Genomic DNA, 16,909 nt, shown 5'->3' with positions numbered 1-16,909 from the left:
TCTTAAAGTGGTAAAAGTCTGACTCAAATGACACTGCAGTAAATACAAAATGCTGATTTTGAAAAACAAGACTGAAAAGGGAAAGTAATTTCAGTGCACAGATTGCCATAATCCAGCAAATTTTAGAAGTATAAAATCTGCTAATAATCATGCATGAAAGTTTTTCGTATGATCACTGTTAAGAAATGTAAGTGCTGCGAGCATAGCTGCTGTAATTGGATATACACGCCTTTGTTTCTATCTTGCTAATGAACTCTTCTTTAGCCTTTGAACAAGCCACTTTAATCTCGATTTTTCCCTCTGCTGTAGACTTTGGATCACTTCTTAAAAATTTTGGTGATTCATTATTTTATTACAACGTCTCCACATTTATGACAGTATAATACCCCTAATAAGCTAGTTGCTAAATAATATCAAGATACATAGCCATTATGGTGATTCTTGGCATATTTTTTAGTCAACTCTTTTAGAAGTAATTGTCAGAGAAACATAGCATCAACTGTCAATTTTCCCAGCACGTTTACCAGAACTTTCTGGCACTTAATCCTTTGACTATAGGTTGCATGGAAAATTTCCTTGACTTCTATTACTATTTTCAAGTTTGATCAGTAACTTAAGTTTGGCTATGTTTTTAAAAAGAAATTACTGTAAAGGTAGTATACCTTCTGTCAGTGTCTGTAATAACCCTTATCACAGCCTACTGTATGAGGAAACTCCCAATAATGAAATGATCCTATATAAATAAAAATTAAAAGGTTATAATTATAATAATGAAAGAATTTTAAGGATAAATGTTGTACAGAATGCTTCAGAATTCTTGAAATAAATAGGAAATGCTTTCTATCTGCCTGCCGCTCATAACAGCTTTAAAAGAGAAAGCTCAACTGGTAGGTGAACTGCATAGAATTGTTTGAAAGATAAATAAAAATACTACTTTCTGAAAGTAGTGTCGGGATCTCTAAATGGGTGTTATTGTTGCCCTGAATTATGAGATAGTGTAAAAGGAATGGCCATTAGTAAGTTTGGGAAATGGCCGTAGTTATCTGAAGCAGTTGAACATGCCACAGTCATCCCAGCCTCAGTAAAACAGTTTGGCTATGCTAAATATGTTTGAGAGCTGAAGGAAAGTGGTTTGCACTTCAGTTTAAAATCTAAATTTATTCTCCAGTGACAGTGTACTTTCTTTCAGTTCTTCAATAGTGCTGTAGTTTCCTCTGAAATCCAAGTCACTGTGGGATATCTGCTTCTCCTTCAGCAGGATACCAGAAAGCCTGATATGCTTCCTTTACATATATAAAGGACTGGAAACAAGAATAGTAATTTTTTATTTTTTTTCTTGAGTGTTGTCCAACAGCATCCCTTATCTGTGAATACTAAATAGCAGGGGGATAGGAAGAGAATCTGTTATTAATGACTAGCTAGACTTTATTTTCCCCTTTGCGTATGATAAGAATTTAAATAAATAAACAATTTTGAGACATGGACTCTATTACTCTGTTTTGAGACATGGACTCATCAGACTGTTATTTCTTCCCCTGCCTTCACTAAGGTGCTCTGCAAAATCATTCAACAAACTCAATCTATGCTAAAAACTACAGTGCAAAAAAAACCCCACCCTGGTCAAGGAGGGATTATCTTTGGCAAGATGGGGGTTTTGTAGCATATCGAGTGAAATGGATTAAATTTGGTATTTTCTTTGCCAGAAAATGACAGATTTTATTGTTCGGTTTGATTAAAAGTCAGGCCTTCAGTCCATATTTGTGGGTACTTTGAAACCAGCCTGTTTTTTTTTATTGGGAAAGAGTTACTATCAATTAGAGGAAAATGAGATTACCTGGGTTGGTTGTCAAGGTGAGCATGTCTGTTTAAATGTATTAGTCAGTCATCCAGTTGTTTCATTATTTTACTTTCTTTTTTTTTTTTTTTGAAAATATATCAACTGCAAAAATTTTTCCTTTACATGATGATTTTCACCATGGACTACATGTCTTCATTTTACTGTCTGTAATGGGTTTCATACTGGTACACACTAAGGTCCCATCACATAAATCTTGTAGAGAAGTTAACCTTTAATGTGGACAGGACAGTAATTTATACACATGCTTCTTTATACTTCTCTTGGCACTGTAAAATTCCAGTGTAGATAGATAAATGCAAGTATTTTATTAATATTTCCAATACCCTTCCTTTGTAACAGGGAGCTTTATTAGCCCTTAAGCTTGGGCTGTCATCATTGCCACCCCTCACACATGCAAAAATGAAATGATGGCTGATACAAGTATAGTATGTGCAAAAGGCTTGCATGTAGTTTTGCTTAAAATTACAGAAAAAAATCACAAAACAGAAGGACTGAGTGTTCAACGTAATTTCCTTCTCTTTGCTTAGACATTGTAGGACACTGAACTTTTCTTTCAGTTCTTCAAACACAGAAGACATTTAGAATGTGGACTGTTAAAGATGGTAGTTAATAATAAAGTCTTTAATTAGTTTCACTACTGGCAAAAAATGAAGGAGGTCATTTCATGACCCACCTTCCTCCCTGTCGCCTATATTTCCATACCAGTGTGGATATGTATTGGCTGGCAAGGCTTCACAGGCTCTGTCTTGCCTTAATAAGTGATTTAAAACAAAATAAACAAAACCATACAACTTGAAGTATTACGAAAAGCCTGCTTCCTGGATATGCACTAATTTCCCTTTTCCAAGTCTGACGTATGTTGTTTGAGCACTCTCACAATTCTCTTGGTTTGACAACCTAGCACTGATTTTCCCCTTTCTGTGGCTCCTCTGGCACTTTTCCAGGACACTGTCCTCTCTATTCCTGTTTCCTGGAAAGGAGCCAACACAATCCATCTACTTTCAGCTTTGAGGACCATGGCTGTCATTTCAGTCAGCGATGTGCACTCTTCCATTTCTGCAGAAGGCTGGCTTACAACTCACATAATTTTGAACATGGGACATGATTTTAAACTGTATCATAGATAATTTTTCTTAGAACTATGCCTGCTGTTTAAAAAAATTATGTAATTTGACAGATTTAGTACACGGTCACCTCCTTGCCTGAGTCAGTTTGGTGCTCTGAAGAGTTTTTCAGGGTTAATCCTGAGTTTTCCAGCATGCTTGGAGCTCTCCTCTTTGTCCACTTGTATTTTCTGCTCCTTTGGCCTCCTCTCCCTTTCTTGCATGATTTATCACCTCAAAAAAGCACAGTTCCTTATATCATAAGAGTTTCTGTTCACTGCTTTGTTCCTGACCCTTATGAAGTTTTATGAAATGGGAACTTTATGGCAGTAACAGCTTACGGTGTTACCACAGTGCATAGCTAACGAAGCTGTGCAAACAAAGGTGTGATCAGTCTCTGCTGTGAACAGAGCATTGACTAGATTAGATGTTAAAGGTACTGTGATCTGTCTTTTCAAACAAACCTGGATCAGTTTATGCATCTGATACACACCATGAGCTTCCCAAAACTCATTTTCACAGAAGAGATGGGCCTGGAGGGTGATAGGTGCAGGAATTCCTTACAGTGGTAATTCCACCAGAACCTCTGTGTCATGAAACACATGAATCAATCATGAATCTCCTTTAGCATCAGGATTTCCATTTAAATAAAAGATAATATATGTTTACCAGTCTTTTATTACCTTTCTGACATGTGAAAAGTTATTTCCTGATGGATTGGGGTGTGCCAGCACAGCTTGGAAGGCAGAAAACCTGTATTTTCAACAAGTCTTGCAATAGTTTTAGCTTAACCAGAATGTCTTCGTAAGAGTTGAAATGTTAAACAAAACTGAACTGTACAAAATTGGTAAATGGGATGACTTATCCAGAGCAATGTGTGTGTTGGTGTCTTGTTTGTTTGCTTATTTATAAAGGACACCTACAAAGTTGCCATGAGGTTGTGGTTTCCAATTTGAATCTTTTTAGAGGTTCTGCAGTATGAACACTTGCATTATGGGCTTAATCTCGTTTACAGGACAGCTTTGTCTGAAGTATTTTCTTTCTCTTATGGGGAAAGTGGAAGGACTGTCCATGGAGCACACTGGCTGCACTGAGTCAGGTCCTGGGAGATGTGAGTTGGTACCTCCATCTGAGAGATGAGTGGCTGGGAAGCATGTTTCCTCCTGAACTTGTTTATTGACTAATTGTGAGCGAGGGCTATTCAGTAGAAAGTTTCTGTAATGTTATCCTGAAAATATTTTACATTGTTGATACATAAGTAAGAATAGTAAGGCAGTGCTATTTCAATCTGTTGTACCTTAAACAAAAGTACTGGCAAGAATTTTTTCATACAGTAGTCTGTCACATGTAGTGCATCAGTATGTGAGTATACCTGAAATTTTTCTTTGATGGCTTGCTTTATTCTGGGTGTTGGCTAAAAACAACATTAATGTGATATTTAATGTGTTAATGTGATATTTACTATTCAGACAGTTTAGGGAGCCCTCGCACGTTTGAGATTAGGTTCATTAAAGCTAATTGGATTACCAAAATTTGCAAGTATGTCCTGTGCTGAATGAGGAGTCCATACTGTAGACTAAACAGAGTAAATGGTAGTGCCTAAGAACACTTTACCAGCTGCTCAGTCTCATCTCTGAAGTTCATTGAGCTGACAGAGCCACTGTGCTATCCTTTGAGGAGCAGAAATTTATTTTCTGTAACATAGCAAGTGGAGCGGGTATATCAGGTTGTGATGCTGAGTATGGTAGTGTTATGCATTCATACCATTTGCATCAGGGTTTCAAACCTAAGAAACAAAACTGAAGCACTGCCTGCCAAAAGTCAGTTGGTTCAGTACCGATGCTGACATGGTGTTGGATAGCTTTCAGAGCTCTGCATAGTTTTAAATTATTTTTTTCTTTCACCTGCTGTCATTCCAAAAGCCCTGGAATTGATCAACAAAGCGTTGAACACACGATATAAATAACACTGTTAATAAAAAGGAGAATAATATGTAAAAGTTAGGAGGTGGTAAATCTCTAATGCAGTCTGTCTCAACATTACCACATACCCACTGATATGTATATAAGATTCAGTGTATAAAGTAGATTAAACTCATAAATTATGGGTGTATAGAAACCATGTATCACTTTAGGAAACAAGAAACAGGGCAGTTTGGCTGTTGAGTTAGCAAAATGAGGTAACTTGATCAAAATGTGTATATTAACAAGTGAAGTTTTGAGGGGAAAATAATTGCGAATGATATGAATGAATTTATGACATATTTAAAAAAACAGTAGAAAAATATAATGAGCTGTATAAGCCATAATGCAGAACTTATGCAAAATGTGTTCCACTTTTCAGGTAATAATTTTTAGCATTTACATGAACTTTTCTGTTTGCAAGCCACTTAACAGACATGGTCTAATTGATCTTCTGATATATCTTTGTGAGAGATAGTGGGTCCTTATTGTAGAAAAGCTATCTAAAACATTGAGCTCTTTTCATTGCCTTTTTCTGGGCATGCAACTGAGCTTTCAGAATTTTTAGTGGGGAAACCTATTATTGCCTCTATTCATGAAACTCTTTCCCCATCCAGAACAAAGTAATTGCCTTATGAAATATGAGTGCTAAGGCTGGAGCATCACTCTACTTTATCAACTAGTACACTTGAAAGGAAAAAGCTGTAAGCTGCTGATGAATTTAACCTTTCAAGGAGGAAAAGGTGTTGTTCTTTATAGCTGTGGTTATAATCTTTCAGATGTGAATGATATGACTAGTGCTATGCTCTTCAGGCGTTACCCAACAAAGGTAATTAGGAATATTTGGATGTTGGAAACTTTTGACTTCAGTTGCAAATCCATTTTTATTCTTTTTAAGTAGGATGGATTTTCCATCTACAAACATTGTTCTTAATGTTTCAACTTATTTGTCATGAAATAAACTACTGTTAGAATTCCTTAGAAGGCTCAAAGGAATGTCAGATTTTACAGGGTTTTGGTTTTTTGGGTTTGGTTGTTGGTTGTTTTTTTTTTACAGCTTTGTCGTTCCCAAATGTGTTTTAGGAAGGATGACCCTTTAAGAAAAGTTAAGAACATAGATCAAAACATGAAATACATACACATACGTCAATGTTTCCATAATGTTTAAACTGTAAGGAACTTAGTTTTCTTGGCCCTCATTTTGTGAGAATGCTAATCATATGGGGAAATGTTCATTGCATCTTTCTTCTCTTTCTCCTTTATTTCATTCCTCCAGAAGTTATCATGCATCTGTGCTCCATTAGTGTCTAGCTGCATTTCTGCAGTAGGCACTCTGCAAACCGACAGTGAGATACAATCAGATACTAAACCAGAAAAATCTTGTAATTAATGGTAGAGTAACAAACGTCAAGAATACAAACAGAAAGGCATCAGGACGTGAAGCCTCCTGAACAACAAATCTGAACAAAAGGCCGGTGGCAGATCTGTGAACACAATACACTTCTTTAATTCCCAGTTTAGCACCTGTAATTTCAGCAGGAAGAAGCAGTCTGGTAACAGGAATCTATCTGTTTTCAAGGTATAAACCTGAAGAAAAAGAAATTTTCTTTCTATGCAAGCTACATAGTACATTAAGTTTATTTTTACTGAGGCATCCCCTGCTGTCATCATTGTTTCACAAAATTCTCTTTAATTTTTGAATAGTCTCTAACCTTAGCAATGGTCCAGTGCCTTATGGAAGGCAATATGTGGCTTTCAGCCTTTAATGTGGAGCTTCAGATAGATGGTAAAGCAAACAATTTGGTTCATAAAATACCTCATCTAGAAATATTGAGTGTAGATGCTAAGAATGAATAGAAAAACACACTTAGGCAAAGTTCTAAGAATATTCAATATTCTGTATGCTATTACCATAGAGATGAGAGAGATTCACAACATGCTGCTGCACCTGATGCTGCCTGCATTCTGGTGATATTGCTACAGGGTGAGGTGCTTGGAATTCATGGCTTTCATACTGATAGCTGTAAAGTAGTAATTTATAGTGCAGAATGAAAAAGTGCTAAGAACAGATGGTAAAAAAAAGTGTCCTAAACTGGAAACCTGGATTGTCATGCTCTAGTAATTGAGTCCACATAAAAGTTAATAGCGAAAGACAGGAGGTTATTTTTTTGTTTGTTTTTATGCTCCAAACTTGTAGAAGTTAATCCAGCATTCATAAATCCTCTCATGGTGACAGCCCATAAAAACTGATGCACAGTGTGGTCAAGGCCACAGGTATCTTCCCCATGCTATTTTTTGTCACTTTATTGGAAGCTTCACCTGGAAAATAATAAAACTTCATCATTTTCAAAAAAGTTATTTTATTTCTTTCAGATTTGACTCCATTACGCTAGTAACAACTGAAGTAACTAATTTCAGGAAAAAAACCCAACAACCCCCTGAAAATAAATCATACTGTGATGTAATTCTTGGAAAACATCACATTTCAAAGTGGGAAATGTAATTAGTACCATTACCTTCTTGTTTTAAATTTTGCCATACTGTTCTAACCTGTTTCCTGCTGATTTTCCAACTCAACAAGCTTGTAATGAATAAAAACATAAAACTTTGCACCAAGCATAATGCAAATTTCAAATATTGATGCTGTGACCATGAGGAGGTTATAAGTGTGCTGTACTGAAGAACTGATTTATATAAAATGGGCATATCTTACTTGTAATTGACTTTCAAGCCTTGGAAGGGAAAAGAAACAAATGGAAAATCCTTTTGGACAATATTTGAAACAGGAAAAAGTGTTCAAGAAAAGTAAAATTAGAATTCTTCCCATTCAGTCATTGTCCAGATAAATGCCTTATAAATGATAATGGCTAGGAATTTCAACAGGATGCTTCTTTGGAGTTTTACAGCATCTGTTGGGCTCACATGCTTAATAATCTTTGAGTTGAAATCTAATGTCTGCAAAGTAAATGGGGGAACAGAAATACCTTTTTCATGAAGTTCAGAGTACTGATGGTTCAGGTGTAAAATTGTAGGGAAATACGGAGGAGCTGCATTGTTTATCAACTTGATGATGGTTTTGGTACCAATCAACATTACTTTCACAAAGTAAAAGCACCTCTAAAGTGTTGATAACTGTGTTGGTAACTGTATTGATAATTACCATAGTTTCCGCTCCACTCTTGCCAGAGATACAATGATACCTTCATCTTTCCATTCTTTCATGTGGAGGGAGAGGAAATAAAAAATACTATTGAAAAACTTGCCAGATAAAAGCCTATTTTTATCATCATTTCATGTAGTTTGCAATTGTGGAGTATCTTTCAGAATTGCACATCTTTGCTCTTTAAGGAGTTTTACGTAAGTTAAAGTGGGTTGGTTCATATGTTTTTGCTACCTTCTCTTATCTTTTGTCCAGTATGGCAGGTATGCTTTCTTTCCAGAAGGGAAGGTAGAGATCAGTTTTACTCAGAATTAACAAGAAAAGCACATGCTGTTTGTCTACTGAAGTTTGAATGGATTTTTTTTTTAATTTATTTACTTATACTGTCCCTCTCTGTAGTGGGAGCATGCCAATATATATTTACATTGCTGAAGAAATTGTTACAGCTCTGAAATGGGTTATTTGTTCAAATATCAGAGTCAGGTTTTTTGCTGTGCTAGTGGGTTTTTTTGAAATCAAGGACTCAGTTTCTGAACTCCCCCTCTATTAAGATTCCTGTGTTAGGGTTCCTTATCATAAATGTTGCTCAGGACCATACTTTTTGTGCCTGCTGCATGGGATCATAAATGCAATTGTGATAACAGAGGACAACAGATCTCTGGCAAAAAAATATATTGAAGGCTTTTTTTTTCTGGACCAGCATCTCTTCATCCCGAAACTTTTTTTATGATAAACATAGAGATAGTAATTGTTGCACATTTAATTCTTTTTCATAGATGAGTCAGGAGAAATGCAGAAGGACCGTCAAGACAGGGAATGCAGCCTGGAACTGCTGTTATTAATTTCACAAGCTAAAGAATAGTATATAATGCACAAATATTTGTAAAGCTCTATAGAAGTTTTCTTGGCTTGATGTGCATTTTCTATGAACTGAAGTTGCTAGTTGGAACTGCTGACAAGTTGTTTACAAATGACTTTGCTGTTCCCTAAACAACTTCAGTCTTTGTTCAAGTTCACCCCACTCAAGTGCTAAACATTTTTAATGTGTTCATCACTTTGTGTTTTAACTTTTATTTTGTGAATAAGTCTGATTGATAGTTTTAACTTTTATTTTGTGAATATGTCTGAGTGATAGTTTAAGGTGAAAACAGTATTAGAAAACTTCAGTAATTTGTTGATGTGAATTTTGAATGTTTCTTTAATCCATTTTCAAGTGTTTGCTTCTAGGAAGATTTACAAACGGCAGTTTGCCCACTGGCATAACATAACGGGAAAGAAAGCACTTTCCTTTCCTTTCCTTTCCTTTCCTTTCCTTTCCTTTCCTTTCCTTTCCTTTCCTTTCCTTTCCTTTCCTTTCCTTTCCTTTCCTTTCCTTTCCTTTCCTTTCCTTTCCTTTCCTTTCCTTTCCTTTCCTTTCCTTTCCTTTCCTTTCCTTTCCTTTCCTTTCCTTTCCTTTCCTTTCCCTTTCCCTTTCCCTTTCCCTTTCCCTTTCCTATATATTTGTAAAAGTTTACCAGGTTGTATTTCACTGATTTAGGAAGGAATTTTAGTTGGATTTTTTTTTTCCTCTCCATATTTCAGTAAAGGTGTTCAGTTACATTCAGTAGGTTTTGAGCTTCCAAATAGATTTTATTGTCCTATTTTTCATAGATTATATAAGGGTGACTCGGGGAAAGGAGAATCCTCCTTTAATACTTTGGGTTATCTTTGTTAACATTTATTTATTTATTTATTTATTTATTTATTTATTTATTTATATCAAACTATAGGATGAAGAAGTCAGCATATGTGCTTTTACATCACCTGAATACTTTTCTCTGAAACTTTACTTTGTTCCTTGTTATTTCCATTTCACTGAATAGCATATCATGATCCTTTATTCAGTAGATAGGGAAAATTTTATTTGAATTAAGATATTTGCACACATTCATTTCCGTTTGTCATTTGTCTTCATAATTCAATTGCAAGATGAAAGTTCAACTGTTCCTTTAGCAAGAGACAAGTTTCATAGATCCAGGCAGATTGGAGTGGACAGTGTTGTTCCTGCTTCACTGTTATTTGCCTTGTTCTGTTGAAGAATGAAGGCTAGAGAAGGTTTTGCATGCCAACCTGCTATTTTTCAGGCTTGTTAAATCTCAATTCTCAGTTTCAGTGAGGTAGTTAAGAAATTAATCATGTTAAATTTGAAGCTGAAATTTGTCAGATTCATTTTCATTTTGAAAGCAATTAAATGACTGGGAAGTTGACCTACTCTCACTGCAAGGTAGCATAAATATAATCTTTAAAGTTTAATAGAAATCTAGTTTGATTCGACCAAAATGGTAACTTTTAAACAATTGTTTATTTTCCTATTTAGTGCTACAGAATTTCTTCTGCTGTTTATTTAAAATCTTCAGCAGCAAAACTCTTTTAAAAGGATCTATTTTCCTGCAAAGAAGGAATTTGCACTGGGATTGCACTGCAAAGCACTGGGATTCTCAAGCATTAAGAGATTTTTCAGTTTATAATTGGTTTAGGATACAAGATGATGGAATGGATTTAATTTAAAATGTTCCCATTTATATTGATTATGATCTATGGAAAAATAGGCAATGGAGTTTGAATGGATTGACTGTTTTGTAGGTGTGCGAGATATGTGAATGTTACCTTTGTTCCCATGGTATGATGGAGTATTATTTCTCAAAGACCTGGGACTGGTTTGGTTTCATTGCAGAAGGAATTAAGCAGCAGTCAAAAAGTAAATATTACAAAGCTGTTTCATTCACAGCTTGTACTGAGTAGGGGCTCCAACAGGAGAAAAATTGGACTTGTAATTAAAGATTAAGTTGTGGTGTGTGTGTATATATATATAAATATGCTTTAGCATCTTCTGAATATTAAATATTCAGAATATTCAGAATATTTAATATATACTTATGAATATACTTAATATATTCTTATGAATATATCCTTTTGCAATTTCAGGTATTACAGATTTTATATGAAGAATAGATATATAAAAAATCAGTGGAATAAAAATCCATTCTAAATTCCAGAATTATTGACCTAGTTTCCTTTTTTTTGAGGATTTAATTTTTAATTTCTCATAATGCACAGATGAAAAACAGTTGAGTGCTGAAATTCAGCTGAAATCATAGGGAATGTTTTTAATAGGGATGTGGCTTCATTCAGGTATAATTTTGTTTCTGTTTTTGAATGTGCGCATAGCTGAACCAGTGTTACTAAAGTTTTGCAGAAGTTTGTTTTGAGGTGTGGATTGAGAAATCGGGTGCCAGAGATGTAGGTACTAACTGATTTTTTTTTTTTCCCTAAGGTTAGTTGTGTTCCCTAAGACAAAAGAAGGAGTGAATATTGTTGAGTAGCTGATGTAGCCTCTTTTCCATGTAGATCATCCTCTTTTTCTTTCCGTCATATAATAACAACCAAGAGGATGTGACTGATGCAGATAATAGGTGTTCATAACTTCTAGGGCTATGAGTATGAGCTCTAAATGTAAGCATTTATTCTACAAAATGTTCTCTGTAGCTTCATCTCCAGCCAGAACTAGGTCATTCATCTAATTCTGTGTTTAAATAGATGTGAAGATTTATACTAAGCTTTTATAGTTTGAGGAAGTAAAATACCCTTGGTTTACATGTTTCTTTTAACGATAAGTTGTGAAATTACTGTGGTTTATGTTTGCTGTTTTCTGCTACTATCACTTCTTCTACTATATTACATTAAGTTAAATTAATCGTTCACGGTTTTACAAGTTTTAACAAAAGTCTAAGTGGAATATATTTCAAACGAAATCAGATTAAATATTGATTGATATAAAAAGGTGACAGATTATTTCACAGAATGTAAAATAAAGTATTGCTTTAAAACTTAAGTTGGATAAAAAATGGAGCATACAGCGTGAAGTGTGGACGAGAAACTAATACGTTGAACAGTGTTAATAGGTTTTTTTTCCAGTCTTAACAGATGGAAAGATGAACCGAATCATTCTTCTATACGTCCTTTCACTTACTGAGCTTCGAAGTGGTTGGGAGCCAGTAACTCTATGGCAGGGAATTGTTAATAGTAGTCAAAATGGTCATTTGATGTAGTGCTCTTTTATGGGAGATCAGACTGAAAACAAAAGTAGCTACAGATTATATGGAACATACAACTACAGGAAATTGTACTGCAGAAGCAACATCAGAGAGTGTTTTCACAAATTAGTTAAAAAAAAAAATCTGGGTTGTTTTTTCTTTTCTTCCAAGTGTTAATGCTTATAAGCTGGGTAGTCACCTCCTTCTGATTTTTTAGCAGCTTTATTTCATTAAACAGGAGTATAATGGAACATTTGTGACTTTTATCGATTTAGTGATAAATATCGTCTGAATTATTTCTTATCTTATGAAATACTAGTCTAAAATGAAGTGACTCACAGAAGAGACTTTATTTTCTCATAGCAATACTACATTTACTTTTTTTTTATTTGCCTTTACAAAATTTGTTGTGCACAGTTGGATGACATTATTTTTGTTACTCCTAAAAGGACTCCATCATTTTTTTCCCAGCAATGATTAGTTTATTCTGCTCAGAGGAAAGTGGTGTTTGCTGCTTTTTCATCCCTATGGCAGGATGCTTCTGCAGGAGACCAGAGCAAATTCAAAGCAATGCACTTTCTGAGGAAAAAACATGTATCTGGAATAATTATAAACCTATTTAGCAGTGTTATGTTAAAACTACATTGAAAGTTTGTATTGTTCAGGATTGATACAAATTCCTGTAAAAAGATCTGCTTGAGTAATTGAAGCAGTAGACTTTAACTGCTACTTGAGCTAATGTTTATACTTAGTGCCTCTGGAGGGAAGAATGGTTTGCCGTATGTTGTGTGTTTGGTGGAAAGGGCATGCATCATCTTTCCATTGTTTTTGCTCATAAAAAGAATACTTGTGAAAGTAGAACTGTTTTATGAAACAACTTTAATGTATTTGAAAGTATAATGTGGGGTTTTTGTAATGTATACACATAGACTGTAATTATAATGCCAGTTAAATTAGCTTCCTAAATTATGAATAACATGGGCTGTGTTTTCCATAAAATGTTACTTCCAGTTTCTTTTTTAAGTACAGTTGTTGTGCCACTCAACACAACTGCAAAGGGAATACATGTGGAGCCTTAAATATTTTTTACCTCAAGTCCTTTATAGATGGAATATAAAAGCACATTGTATAGCATAATAAATTGTATGGAAAGAAACCATATGTTTTCCAAGTAGACAAAAAATGCATTTTAGTGATCTGAATAGTATGTTTATATCCATATGGCGTGCTTTAATCCTGGTTACTTACCTAACCATTCTTTCAATTCCTGCATCATTTGTCAAATTTTCATACCTCAGTGAGAGCTGTGCCTGCTCTGGGAAAATTTGTTGCTGTTTAGAGTAGATAGCTTAAAAAAAAAAAAAAAAAAAAAAAGCTAAAGCTATGAAGATGCCCCAGTTCCACATTTCACTCTGGATTTTTATTTAGAGGTGATATAAAATAAAATGGTCCTTTCCTTTTGCTATTGTAGTTTCTAAATCATAGAGACGTATTTTGTTTTTAAAGTTCCTTTTCCCACCTGAAAGCTATATGTACACAGAATGTATGCAGATCACCACTTGGAAATGTGAATCTCACAGTAAGATGCAGAGATCCAGAGAGCCAGGGAAAAAAAGGACCAACCTTCCCTCCCCTTCCATAAAAATAGTTTCTTTGTGGGGTTTGTCTCCCTGAGGAACTTCCTGATACTTGCATACTCTGTCATGTGTAATTGGATTGTAGCTCTTTCTGAGTACCGTTTTCTCCTCTTGACAGCATGGGGTAACCTTGGAAATGTTCTCAAGAGCCAGAGCAAGATTTCTGAAGCTGAAAGCGCCTATAGAAATGCCTTGTACTACCGCAGCAACATGGCTGATATGCTTTATAATTTGTAAGTATATGTGGCTTTCCTGGGCTTGGACCATCTGTGAAACCTGTTGTGAATGGAGCTATTGATTTACTTGCTGGAAATCGAGATGATATTATAGCTGTTGCTTTGTATAGTTATTTCATTAGTTGTGATCCTTAAACTATGGAGTGGACAGGACCTTTACTTAGTCAACTTTATTGTATATCCATGTGTTGGATATGGAGAAGGTAAGCTCACAGATCTGTTTGCTTTAAAAGAATAAAAAAAAAAGAATTAAAAAAACCTCACACTGAACAAAGTGCATATACATGAGCTGGCAACAGTAGCCCTCCATCTGTTTCTGACTCAGCTAAAATGTAGAAGTGTTATTTAGACTTCTTTTTCAAGTCTGAATAATACTTGGTGGGTGGAGTGGGTGTAAGCACTTCCTAGCATAAACCAATACCCCTTGGTTAGCTCCAGAGGGCTTACTTAAATGTTAAAATAGCAAATTGCTTTTCTCCTATGACTGATTTCAGAGCAGCATAGGCTCAAAAAAGTTTAATTACCAGAATCCTGTTGTAGGGGGTAAAAGAATAAATACCATGAGCATCAAAATAATTATAAAGATTTCCCAACTCATTAATATACCACACCATGAACACCAAAGCTAGTGTCATGCTAAGCTTCTCACTGAGGCAAGATAGTGCTGCATTCCCCAGTGGGGCAGAGGCTGGTTCTCTAGGTGTTGTGGCTGGGCATCTCACTGTGCCCTGCACAGCACTGCTAGTCATTCTGGGACTCACCCTTCCTTCCCCTCCTGCCACCACCCACCCAGCCCAAGCCCCCATAGTGAGGCTGTGCTACAAATGGGCTCATCACCTTCAATAGCTATGAGTTGTTTCATGATGTGTGCAGAGAACAGAATCATAGAATTATAGAATCATAGAATAGTTAGGGTTGGAAAGGACCTTGAGATCATCTAGTTCCACCCCCCCTGCCATGGACACTAGACCATGTCACCCAAGGCTCTGTCCAACCTGCCCTTGAACACTGCCAGGGATGGAGCATTTACCACTTCTTTGGCCAACCTTTTCCAGTGCCTCATCACCCCACAGTGAAGAACTTCTTCCTTATATCTAACCTTATATCCAGGTGACTGCTGTACTTTAGGTAGTAGCATGAAAATTATGTCCCGTGTGAAAAGTATCTGTACAAAAAGACACGTACAAAACCTAAATGCAAATAGTAGGCCCCTTTAAATAAAAATATGTTCTGCCTGTAAGTCCAGTTTAAAATGGTCATTTATAATATCCAAAACAAAGTTTACCATAATAGACTTTTTTCTACATTTTTCCATGTTTAACAAGGAATAATTTGCCCATTTCATTAATCTGCTGTACAGTTAAGCATACTGGGAGCTCAAAATAATAATAGAATTTCTGTTCCAAAATCAAACTACTATCTGAAAACATGTATATTTTTAATAAACATCAGTTGCACACATATGTAATTTTTTTTTGTCTGTTAGGCAGTGGAGAGTGTGAAAAGCATATTTTTAAGAAGAAACTCCTTCTGCTCACATTTAAAGAATATCTTCTGAACACAGCAGAAGATTGTAGGGAAAAATCTGACCAGATTGATACTCTTAAATTTCTCATACGCCATTCATTTGGGGGATGAAAATTACAACCATTAAAATTTTTATATAAATTTTTATAGAGGGAAACTGAAGTTAATACCAGAGTAAGAAGAGGAAAGGGGTTTGGCGATAAACACAGGGATATAAAAGAAAGCAGATTTCAGTAGTTCTGCTGGTCTCAGAACAAGCTGATAATGTTCCAGCTTTCCAGTCATACACACCTAAAGAATTTGATTTCTGTTGAATAGAACATTTCTTGAAGTTCTACTGAATTTGTATAAAAGGAATCTAACTGAAATGTTGGTTACAATATGTAGGGCATGAAGTTACCTTATATATACCTGTGAAAGTTAAGGAAGTATATTCAGAGGAAAGTGTTTGCTATATAGTGTTTGTATACATATGCTTATGCAAAAAAGGATCTCTAATTCTTAAGCTATTACTATACTAAATACAATTAATTTTTTTTCTTTTAAAATAAAAAGCTTCACACAACTGTTAGTTATTCAGCTGAAATTGAAAAATCTTGCATCATTTTATTTTTTGGTTTTGTAGTCTTTCCATGTGTTGGATGCTTCCATATCTAGCATGAAAACTAGGTGGTGAATGGAGTGTGTTTTGATATTACAAGACCCAAACGAAGTGATTATTTTAAGCATATACTCTGAAGAGCTCCCTTGCAAATTCGGCCCAGCTTTCATGCGTGGTTCTATGGGAGCCTTTTACAAAAAATTGTGCAATGGAAAAATGTGTCTTACATGTGCTTACGAGAGGCCAGTTAGATCTGTTGTTTCTGGTTTTTAGTGTGTGCCTTTGAAACTGAAGTGGTCACTTAGGAACTTTAGGAAAAAAAGCATCCTTACAGTCATTTCTAATTACTGTATTTTGGACATAAAATATTCAATGTATATTGTAGTCTCACATGCTCTTTATTGTTTTTTTATCTTACATCTCAGTATTTGTTACAGATTAATTGGCACATGCAGCCAAGTGTTATAGAATCATAGAATCATAGAATCGTTAGGGTTGGAAAGGACCTAGAATCATCTAGTTCCAACCCCCCTGCCATGGGCAGGGACACCTGTTCACAGAGAGCAATAACAAAGTGCTATCTGATTGAGGAAAATAACAAGGATTAACTCACAAATTGTAACCGGTAGTAAACAAAGAGAGAAACTACATAAATAGAAGTATTTGATGATGTCTCTTTCAAGAAACTAAAATGTGACATTGGCTTAGCAATTTCCTATAAATGCATTTAAATATAGAGGATTTAACACATTA

At 35.2% G+C, this 16,909-nt stretch overlaps 1 protein-coding gene across 5 annotated transcripts in view; it reads left to right on the top strand.

Moving 5' to 3' along the window:
- The window catches only part of TMTC2 (transmembrane O-mannosyltransferase targeting cadherins 2), a 261,093-nt gene that overhangs the window by 159,943 nt on the left and 84,241 nt on the right, over nt 1-16,909 (top strand). For all 5 annotated transcript variants that reach the window (XR_009743616.1, XR_009743617.1, XM_061454672.1 and 2 more), the window contains exon 4: nt 13,911-14,025. Coding sequence is in view for 3 of the 5 variants with exons in the window: in XM_061454672.1 (XP_061310656.1) it covers nt 13,911-14,025 (115 nt within the window). In the remaining 2 variants the exon portion in view is untranslated. The remainder of the gene's footprint in view (nt 1-13,910; nt 14,026-16,909) is intronic.

This window comes from Pezoporus flaviventris, unplaced genomic scaffold (genome assembly GCF_033815535.1).
Source record: "Pezoporus flaviventris isolate CSIRO_AGI_PZ_B2104156 unplaced genomic scaffold, CSIRO_AGI_Pfla_v1 ptg000016l, whole genome shotgun sequence".
NCBI lineage: Eukaryota > Metazoa > Chordata > Aves > Psittaciformes > Psittacidae > Pezoporus > Pezoporus flaviventris.
This window is presented reverse-complemented; position numbering and strand designations above follow the sequence as displayed.